The following is a 10,860-nucleotide window of genomic DNA, read 5'->3' on the forward strand; positions in this document are numbered from 1 at the left end:
CAGATTGGGGTGGGGTAATCTTCCAACAGGAAATACCTGCTGTGAAGTCCATATGGTGAAGTCCAGTAAATGGGTAGTGACAAAGGATTTAGAGTTGTCAGATTGTGTTTATGATAAATCCATGCATCAAACATGCTATAATATGATTAAAACATGTTTCATATTTTTATTTCAGTTAACTTTTCCTCATCTCACTTTAGAAAATGTGGTTTGAAATGTGGTACAACATGATTTTACCACTGTGGGACAGTAATATAGGTTCTTAAATTGGTGAAATATTTATTTAAGCTCATTAAATGTGCAATACCAATAGTTACTCAGGGGTCTTTAGTCTTGTAATAAAATACAAATATCAGTGCCAATTGCAAAAAATTGTCCCATATTACTGTAATTCACCCTACCACAGTATCACGTATGGGAATACAGACAGTCACAATGAGGAACTTCTTAATCCCACCGAGAACCAGTCAAAGACTGTGAAAGCAGTCCTTGAATTCATTACAACAGAATTATTACACCTTTGAAAATACATACCCCGACCTGCAACATAATCCCGACCTGCGGGAGGCAGCAAGGCATATAGCCTGCCGGAAATGAAGAAGCAGAAGCAGAACGCAGACGCAGAAGCAGCAGCAGCAGCAGCAGAAGAAGAAGGAGTAGAAGAAGAAGAAGCCAAAATAGTGCAGACGAAGAAGAAGAGGGGGGAACACAACAACTTCTGCACCGTGGCAGCAGAGATGAACAGTGATCAACAGTTAAAAGTAAGCACAGATAGTTTATTACCGTAACAGAACTCATACCCGACCGTTCTGTGTTTTAATATTATTAACAACCATTACGTTATCCTCAGTATATAGCCATGTAGTAGACCAAATGCCTCAAAGGAGTTGTCTTTTTTTGTAACTTGGCGAGCTGTTCGTAAACAAAGTTAATTGTCTAGCTAGCTACATGGAGGTAGCCCGCTAACTAACCTAACTCTAATCATAATAACGTGTTTTTGTGAGAATTTATTCTTTAAATTTACCCCAAAGCACCAGAGCGTCATTTAGGGGATCCGAGGAAGCAACGTTGCACTTAAAAAAAAAACAAAATATAAGGTTAACACCTTCCACGATAGAAACATTACAACAACGTTAGTAAGACTAGCCGAATAATAGCTGTTGAAAAGCTATTCAGCAGGATTAAAGGGCTTCAGGGCCGCAACTAACGTTTATTTTCTTTAATGATTAATCAGAAAATGTTGAAAAATGTCGATCACTGTTTCCCAAACCCAAGATGCAACGTAAAATGTTCCCTTTTGTCTCAAACAACAGTCCACGACCCAAAGATATTCAGTTTAGTATCATTAAAGACTAAAGAAACCAGAAAATATTCACATATGAGAAGCTGGAGTCAGATAATTGAAAAAAAGAATTCAAAATGATTAATCAACTAGCAAAATAGCTGGCGATTAATTTTCTGTTGACTATTGACAAATCTGTTAATCAACTAATTATTGTAGCTCTAGAAGGGTTAATATTATATGAAGAGCTGATCAAACTGAATGTGCAAACACACACTTGCATTGCTGTGTTGACATGGCTATGTTAAATAACATAGTTGTAGCTATAACTCGAGGTAAACTCATCTTGTCCTTTCACATCACATTCCTGCTTCCTGTATAAGTTACTCACATTTTAAATGAGCTTTGTTTTTCTTTTAATAAGAGCAGACAACAGGAAAGTTAATAAAGAGTTCATGGGAGCTACAGCTGTTTATGAGTACTTATTTTATCCTCTATTCCAGGTTCATATATCTATCCAGAAGGGATCATCATTTCCTCCTCTGCTACAATGCAACAGTTGCTGTCCTCCGGGTACAGTGCACTGTCCTTTCTGTACACCAACTTTTTTCAAACCCCAAATACCCACCAGAGTTAGGATTCATTTGCAAGATCATCTAAGGAGAGCCGTCTTCATTGGAGGTAAGCTTTCTATGTTTTTTTATTTTATTTTGTAATTAATTGACAATTTCAGAAATTTTTTTTCATCAGCAATTTATTAATAATGAAGTCTGCCATCCATATTTCAGAGTACACAATCCACAGATGTAGTCTGGAGTGCAGAAACAGGCCCCATTACCACTGTTTGTACTGCAAATCCACGCTACTAAAGAAATATGACTTCACCCATCACTTATCAGCCTGCCAAGAGTCCCATATGTTGAGAGCCATAAGATCTTCACAATTACAGACATTCATGGGCATAATAGTCCAAACTGGAGAATTGAATGCCCCAGCGCTGACCCCTGGAGAGAATGACGTCCCTGCATACGACACAGTAAGGCTGCGCTTATGTATTATGCACTTTTAAAGAATAAGGTTGTTGCCAGTAAGAAACATATAGAAAATTGCTAGCCTTTTCCTTAGAGTAAGCTGTTGGATCATGGCAGATTTGCAACAGTGAACCTAACATTTTGGAGCTCTTTTTAGTGAAGTTTATCATGTTTCAATACTGTGTCACACAAAAATCATGTAGCTGCGCCAGCTTGTGTTTTTCCAAAAGAGAGTTGCATATTGTTACTCTGATCTGGTGATGGTGGCTACAATATCTTTGGAGGATTTAACTGTTATTCTCCAGATAGAATTCTGTATGTCACTGTTTTTGGCATCAGAAGCTCTGTGCATGTGATGTAACAAAACACAGTCAGCTGTACACCAATATGATTTCTTTGTCCATCAATCCATAACCAAACAACATCCTATATGTGCAGTCAGGTGCAGCTGTTGAGAAGGAGAGGAGTCTTTGTTTCTCAAGGATATCGTAGAACATTTTACACACTAACTGAACTTGCAGCAAATTGTCTGAAAACATGTATGATCACAAATTTCTGTAATGTTTTAAACATGTTCTTTGAATGCAAATTTGAATGGATGGACAAACCCCAGAAATGGATGTAATTCAGACTTTTATTGTCATTTCTCAGCACTCACATACATTGAAATGAAATGTATCCTCTGCACTTGACCCATCCTATATACTAGGAGCAATGGGGAACCATTTTTAGGACGATTAAGCTAACATATATGTCTTTTATGGTGGGAGGTAAGCAGAGAACCCGGCAGAACCCCACACAGAAAGCAACAGCCGGGATTCGAACCCTTCTTCTTGCTGTGAGGCAACAGTGCTAATCACTGAGCCACAAGCTGTGCATCATATGTTGATTGTTTATGTAATATGGATTGTCTTTGAACCCCATAGTTTGTTGTTAAAAAAAATGTGTTTTCCTCACAGAAGAACACAGATGACAGTAGCGGAATAATCATCATCCAGGATCAAGACGACCAAAACGGTGGAGAAGGCAGCAGCCAGTCAGGTTCTCCCATCATCTCAAACCAATGTGACACTGCAGGGATGACAAAGAGGAGCACAGACTCTCCGAAAAATGAACAAACTGTTTCGACAAACTCTGAAAAACCACAAGACTGCGATGAATACTACTTCATGGGCCTTTTGGAAATGTTTAAAAGGTTGTCCCCTCAGAAAAAGGCAGAGGTCAGCATGAAAATCGAGAGACTTCTCTTTGAGGCTGGGTTTGAGTAGCCGAGGGTTTACACACACACACAAACAAACAAAATGATTGTTTATTTTTGTTTACTGGCGATCATGTGTTTTTTTTGGGGAGGGGATTGTAATAAGCAGAGTTTTAGTCACATGGTTGCACATTACCTGAAATACACTGTACACAACAGTATCTTTGTGCCAGGCTACTGCACTGTCAGTGGAGCTGTAAAACTACTATTTACAGCTCTTGTGAAGCATTGGTACAACTCATTAAGGTGAGATGCCTTGTTGCTTTCTGTTGTTGGACTGAACTTCAGAACAATAACCTATCTGGATCTTATGAATATTCTTAAGTACAGTATGCTGCTAAAAGCCACTTTCCTTATACTCAGTATAGCTGCTACCACAGACTGAATTCAGTATTTCCTCTGATTGAGCACTAATATGTATGAAAACACCGTAGAGTACTGTATTATATGTTTTTCCATGCAGATTATCCTGGCAGTTATAAAAGGAGATACTGTGTGTGTGAAACAAAATAGTTGCTCAAAATAAATTGAACAGTTATGGTAGACTTTCACAATAAGACGGAGATGTGTGCTGTATGGTAAATAAAGAATAACCAAATGATGTAGGCAGTTAAGCCTGTTGAACCTACCTCAGACAGATACACAGCCATTTCTAATACACGGACCAGTCTTTGCATGAAGAAATGAAAGCTGTTGTTTGTCAAACCTGAAATATGTTGATATGTTTGTTTTTTTCATTCAAATGAAGCTTCTCTGTGCTGGATTCGAAACCAGTCGTGGTCCAGTATACGACTTACACAAGTGGAAACTTGAAGCCTGCAGTGCACATACAGTGAGAATTGACTTTTCAGGGAAGTAGGAGACATCTTGTTTCCAGCAGTTTAACTTTTTAAATGAATAATATTTGCACATTCCTAGATTCTGGATCTTTCAATAAGGGAGGAGTAGATGTAATTTTAAGGATTTTTAACATGATAATCTTTTTTTTTTATGGAATTATTATTATGGAATGGAAACAAATTATTATTCCAAGCAGTAGTAGTACGGAGTATTTTTCTAAATCTTAAAACTACTCTCATTCTTTTTAATTTCCTGTGTTTGGTGATCTTATTTTTTGTTTTTATTCACTTTTGTCTTCATTATTTGCTTTTCTTTGTAAAGCATTTTGCAACTTTGTTAAGGAAAGTGCTACACAAATAAAGTTTTAATATTTTTATCATAAAACTGTCTGGAAGGGGACCTTAAAGCTCCACCTGATATGTCTCTTTCAAACCTTTTTTGGTAGCAGGATAGCAGGTTTAAGTTGTGTGTGTGTGTGTGGACATAAACCTTTGTCTGGAGAGACACAGGGATCTTTGTACAAGGATTTTAATGGTGGAAATGTATTTGATACACAAAATAACTTATTTTTCCAGGAATGTGAATATCCACAAATCAACGCTTACCTTAATGTGGAAATCAACTGAGGTGCATGAAATAACAGTACAAATGTTATTGACAAAATCATTCTAAGGTCCATTTACTAGCTTTTGCAGAATTCAATGCTCAAGTACTTCACAAATAATAGTTTAAAAAGCTCATAAATGAGACAGCATCACATTAAGGTAATGCTTTAAATTCACAGAGAGATTGTGCTAATAGAAAAATAGCATGAGATGCAGTTATAATAATAAAACTGCGGTCTACACATTATTATTAAAGCCACTTGCTGATAAGGATAAATATTTTCAAGAAATCAGTGTAAATTTTACATTTCTGACCCCACAGAAGATTTGGGATCGACTGAACGTTCATTAATCATCTGTCTTGTAGCAGTAGACTCCGTGCTTGTGCTGTGGAGGCGGGAAGCCAAAGCTGCGCACCCCCGGCTCAGAGGGGCCGCAGTTTCTTCTTGGTCTGGTGATGGGATACCGAACGCTTCCGTCAGCCAGCCAGCCAGCATCGCAGTGATCCAAACCTGAGAATTTCCAGGCGGCAAAGAGCTGTCCAACTTTGGCAATCTCTGCTCCGTTCTCCTCACACGCCTGCTGAGCCTCCGTCAGGTTCATCTTTTGAGAGGGCTGAAGATAGTAGACCTTCCCTTTAGAGGAAACACATTTATGGTGGTTTTTAGAGATCTTTCTGCAGGCTAGATCATGCAATCAAACAGACCCTTCATTAAGGTACAGACCATTTGATAGGTTGGTTGCAAAGACTCAGGGAATAAGTGTTGATTTACTTTACACTGTAATGTACACAAACCAAAAGAAAGCTATGGGGTTGGGGTATAAATATTTCTACTATTATGGTGACTGACTTCGGTCATGAGGTAAAAAAATAAAAGGACAAAACTTGACCAATTATGGGGTGAAAAAGTAAAGAATGGAGGCTTTTTTGTTTGTTGTTAGTCAGTATGTTGTAATTTGTCTTTGAATCCTTGTATGTGGTTTAATTTCTTAGTGTTAGATATCTTCAAACTCACAGTTACTTAACATTGCTATATAATTGTTCACTTTTGACCATACAGGTCAATGTAGATTTAATGAGGCTTCATTTCATTTATGAATATTGCACACAATTTCCAGTGACAGCGCCCTCTTAATAAAGGCAACAGAGACAGAGAGATAAAAATTGTGCCTTTTGGCAAAGATAGTTTCAAAGCAGGGAGGTACTTCATCATTGAAACTTCAATTTAATTCACTGATGAAGACCAAAGGGAGATTGTCACTTTTTCAAGTAGTGGATATTTAATAGGCCTCTTCCATGGAAGACATTTGGACAGGTCACAGGTGTAAATAACTAAATTAATTCCATTGAGCTGTACTGGTTTCAGGGTCCTGGTATTGTGCATGCATGATGACACAGAGCTGATGTTATTAGTGACACCTGTGTTTTTCCTACTCTGACATGTCAACATGTCCTGAGTCATGTTAAATTTCTCAAAGATCACTTCACCTCGCAGTGAGGAGGAGAAGCAGAAGACATCGTAGCGATGAAGGTGCAGCTGGCGTCTGCCGTAGCTCCGGACTCCTGGGCCAAGGTCGTGCCCTCCGCAGGGCATTCTGGGCCGGGTGATGGGGTACTGGACCGTCCCGTCAGCCAGCCAGCCTGCGTTGCACCAGTTCAGGCCTTCCTTCCAGGATTGGAAGAGCTGAGCGAAGGTGGCCAGTGTGGAGTCCTGCTCCTCACAGGCTTGCTGGGCACCCAGGAAGCTCAGGTGGTAACGTCCACGAGGGTGCTGGTAGGGAAACACCACACCTGTGTGGTGGAATTAATCAGACAGCTGTGAATTTATAATAGTGAGATGTACATCTATGTTACATTTTATGAGGGTTTGCACAGTAAAACTCCTTGCAGTGTTTTGATTACCTTTAAAATATGTGCACTAAAATATTTCTATTATTACTACCACTGCTAGTATCTCTGCATCCACTGCTATTAATACATCCCAACCTCCATTAGACTTTTAAATAGCACCGAGACATAGATATGAGTGTATCATTTAGATCATGTTTTATTATCGATAGTATTTTATCGCGTTTCCCACCCATTTCATTGTCACCGTGATGTGAGTACTTTTTACTGGGCACATGTGTAACATCTGTCTGCTGCTAGCCTTTGTGTACGTCTATGTATTTTATTTATTTATTTAGTACATCTTTTACCTTGTTATCTTTGTATGATCTGTTCTTTTGCACTAGATGTTTGTCTGATGGCTTTTGTTTAGATGATGTTTAGTATTTGTCATGACTGACATAAGCAGCACTCATGGGCCAAGACAATAAAGGTTATCTTATCATACTTCTCCTACAAGTACTACTACTCTTCAACTACAGCTACTACCACTGATTAACTAACTAAAGATGTATTACTATTAATATGATCTAAAATATAATGTATTTCTGCTACTGCTACGACTCATCCTGCCAGTGATAACAATGAGACTTATCAGAATCTGATCTAATTTTACAAGAAATGATTAAATCCGTCTTACAGAGGTCATCGGACAGTGAGAGTGAGTGTTAGCAGTCAATATAAAGCAACACATTTATTTCAAGGAATGAATATGAATTATATATACACAAGCATGCAAGTGTACTAACAAACAAAAAATTAAGCAATGTAAAATCTAAAATGTCATTCTAAAGGACTCAAATGGTCAAAATGATTCTGTCTTAGGGTCTTAGGATGTGCTCTGGCTATACATTTTGTGTGAAATTCTTATAATTAGTAAATGTCACCCTTTTTTTTCAAAATAGACACCTTACCTCACAATTAAAAGTGTCTGTAATAATTGAACTCGCATTGGAAGGACGTAAAAGTGTCAAAGTTTAGGATGAAGTACCTCGTAACTCCAGCTCAACAGATGTGCTCTTGTCCTCCAGTCCGTCTACCACCTCACAGATGTAACGGCCTGAATCATTCAGCTGGAGTTCAGTCATCACGAGTGCAGCGTCTCCTGGGAAGTCCTGTCTGAGCTGCACACGACCTCTGATCGACAGGCAACAAGCAACAAACCAACAGACACACTGTAAGTAAAAGTTTAAAAAATGATCATCAATTAAATAGTAATTGGTTTTTCCAACAACCTGAAGTCTCCAAAGCTTCGACTGCGGGACCCAATAGCTACCAGCACGTCTGTCTCATGTTCCCCAGCAACAGGGAACCAGGACCACTTGACTCGGACCTCCCTTGGAGAGCTGAGCTCAGGCTCGTACCAAAACCTGCATGGCAGAGTGGCATTACCCCCCCTGACTGAAAACACAGATGACTGAGCAGAGTCCACGTGGAGCTTCACACCGTTGAAATGAACTAGAGGAAATACAGACATTACATTTGAGAATAGAGCTTGAAAATATGACCTTTATATTAAAAATATGACCTTAAGCAGATTGAAATGCAGCTCTAATGTAAACATCTATAAGGATTTACAATATATTCTGTTAATAATGTGCATACTTTCTTTGTTGCCCTTTCCATTGAGGAAATTGTGGTAGAAGAAGCGGTTTGGGATACTGGGGACAGCCAGGGCCCGGTCTGAGAGAGCCAGCTGGACTCCCAACAACAGCAGAGCCTGGACGCAACAAACCATTGTCCTGACTGTAATAACAAATCCTGATCCTGTATGGTGTCTGTACAATCCTCAGACCTGTGGAGAGAGATCTGATTAGCTCTGTATTCCCAGAAACACATAGTGGAATAATTACTTTTACTGTATTTGACTGTATTTTTTAGTTAATACACAGTCTGCTGTATTTTTTAACATTGTGTGTAGTGACAGTACAGTGCCAGTAGAGGCCAGTATGACACCATGTTAGTAAGTCCCGTCTGTTTTCTATAAAACTTCATGTTTCCACTTCGACAACTTTTTTGCTGTGTTTTAGACCTGTAAGTTAGTGGAAATTGTTTTCTTTTCATTGTAACCGAACACAGTTACTTCAAATTACATATTTAAAATATAAGCTGATGTAATTCACTTTGTATTTTCGACAGATTTATTTCTATAATACAGATAATTTTATTGAAAAGATAATTTTAGCATCAGACTTATTTGCGTCCTTACACTGATCTGCATCTAAATATATGCATCTACCCGTGAAAACAGTTTCCTCAGTGTTAGAGACCTAACACCTGGACACAGGTGAGCTCATTGAAAAACATGGAATAAAAATGCAAAAGGTTCTTCTAAATTTAGGGAACGTAAAACAAATTTACAGACGCTCCTCTGGCTAATGAGGTGATGCATATTATTAAGATTAAAGAACATAATTGAGCACTTTATTAATATTTGTTGTTCTTCACTCACCGCAAAACAATTCTGCTGTCGTGGTTTTATATCCCTCTGAAAGGAAAGCTTTGATGGTGAGAAGCTGAAGAAAAAGATGCGCACGTCAGTGTCTCTTCTTCTGATGATCACAGCGTTTATCTGATGTCACTGAAGAAAACAAAAAAATCCGGGCTTTTGTCTCCGATCTTTGTCGTTAATTAGAAAAAACTTACACCAGATGTTTGACACTAAAATAGGTGCGACAGTTCACAATGATACGTGTAGTCTAAAGTTTCCCTGAAGAGTAGCAGAGCCGCTCTGCTGCAGGAACAGTTCAGCCTCTGTGGACTAATGGACCCACCTGAGTGTTTCTACAGCCAGTGAGTGAAAGAGGGACAGTGATGCCAAATATGAAGTCCACCAACATAATTCATACACATTCTAAATGTATAGTGCCAGTGTTTAAACAAATGAAAGAATGAAAAAGAATTTCCTTATTTTTGTCTAATCTTGGGCAGTGAAGTGTACATTTGTTAATAAATAAATAAATAAATAAATAAATGTTCCTATGAATGTAAATGTTTGAAGTTCATGAGCATTCTCTGCAAAACAACCAAAGATGAAAAAGATTTAAAATGTGAATTATTTTACAGAAATAAGACTATAAGGTCCATATGGATCTAAAACCAAACATCATGTTATTTCCAATTCCAGTTCCATTTTTGTGTGGTCACAGTTAGCTTATTTCTCATTGAATAAAATACATACCAAAGCTAAATCTGCTTTAGGATTAACATGAACCCAAATATATTTGGTCTATGTGATTTTTATATTAATGTGATCAAAAGTGACAATTTGTGCACTGGGTGAATTCACATATTAATACTCGGTCAAGTTGTTTTGGTCATGTTCCCACAAACATAATTTACAGAATCACTGTTTTTTAAAATCACAACGGGGCCGACCATAACAAATAGGCTCATTTCGTCCAGCTGTTTGTGGAAGGAATATCTTGTGATCTTGCATCATTTGCATTGCTCCTTAACTCTGTGAAAGCAGATGTTAGTTGACGAGGGTCCCCACATCTCTCCAGCTGGCGACTGTGGACTGTACTTCCTGGAAGTACTGTGATCTTTTATGGGGAACCCTGCTATGTTGTGGAAAACACACATGATATACACACTCTCATACAGTATAGGCATACACATGCACAGTAGTGACAGATGTGTCAGAGATGCTCCATCCTCCACCACATTCATTTCATAGAGATGAAAGCTGTTGCCAGGGGCCAAACATACCAGGACTGTGAGTTTAGCGGGGAGATGAGGGGCTAACAGGGTGTAATTACTCTCATAAACAGCAGGCCAAAGACCGGTAGTCCAGCATGGAGGAGACTCACAACATCTCTGAGTGGCTGGGACTGAGTTTGTGTTTACATCTTCAAGGAAACATTGAAGATAGGAAAGCAGAATGCAACTTGTTCTGCAAAATGTTGGAGTTTATTCTTTTTATGCAAGTAAAAAGGTCATACTATACCTTCCTT

The 10,860-nt window shown here is 38.5% G+C and overlaps 2 protein-coding genes across 2 annotated transcripts; one reads left to right on the forward strand and one right to left on the reverse strand.

Annotated features, from left to right (window-relative positions):
* Positions 1-593: 593 nt before the first annotated feature.
* On the forward strand, positions 594-4,114 carry LOC122986446. The gene is made up of 4 exons (XM_044357739.1): positions 594-761; positions 1,786-1,963; positions 2,071-2,318; positions 3,273-4,114. The coding sequence occupies exons 1-4, from the start codon at positions 594-596 to the stop codon at positions 3,579-3,581; spliced, it is 903 nt and encodes a 300-aa protein (XP_044213674.1). The 3' UTR covers positions 3,582-4,114.
* On the reverse strand, positions 4,022-9,785 carry LOC122983932 (hyaluronan and proteoglycan link protein 3-like). The gene is made up of 6 exons (XM_044354137.1): positions 9,357-9,785; positions 8,510-8,699; positions 8,140-8,362; positions 7,896-8,041; positions 6,506-6,808; positions 4,022-5,651 (listed from the first exon to the last, which is right to left on the reverse strand). The coding sequence occupies exons 2-6, from the start codon at positions 8,640-8,642 to the stop codon at positions 5,365-5,367; spliced, it is 1,092 nt and encodes a 363-aa protein (XP_044210072.1). The 5' UTR covers positions 8,643-8,699; positions 9,357-9,785; the 3' UTR covers positions 4,022-5,364.
* Positions 9,786-10,860: the final 1,075 nt, after the last annotated feature.

This window comes from Thunnus albacares, chromosome 1 (assembly GCF_914725855.1).
Source record: "Thunnus albacares chromosome 1, fThuAlb1.1, whole genome shotgun sequence".
Lineage (NCBI taxonomy): Eukaryota > Metazoa > Chordata > Actinopteri > Scombriformes > Scombridae > Thunnus > Thunnus albacares.

Coding starts and splice junctions, on each gene's coding strand:
- LOC122986446 (XM_044357739.1), top strand. CDS start 594: ATGAAGAAGCAGAAGCAGAACGCAGACGCAGAAGCAGCAGCAGCAGCA. Junction 762..1,785: donor ACAGTGATCAACAGTTAAAA/GTAAGCACAGAT, acceptor CCTCTATTCCAG/GTTCATATATCTATCCAGAA. Junction 1,964..2,070: donor GAGAGCCGTCTTCATTGGAG/GTAAGCTTTCTA, acceptor TCCATATTTCAG/AGTACACAATCCACAGATGT.
- LOC122983932 (XM_044354137.1), bottom strand. CDS start 8,642: ATGGTTTGTTGCGTCCAGGCTCTGCTGTTGTTGGGAGTCCAGCTGGCT. Junction 6,809..7,895: donor TGTTGAGCTGGAGTTACGAG/GTACTTCATCCT, acceptor TCCACCACACAG/GTGTGGTGTTTCCCTACCAG. Junction 5,652..6,505: donor CTTCTCCTCCTCACTGCGAG/GTGAAGTGATCT, acceptor TTTCCTCTAAAG/GGAAGGTCTACTATCTTCAG.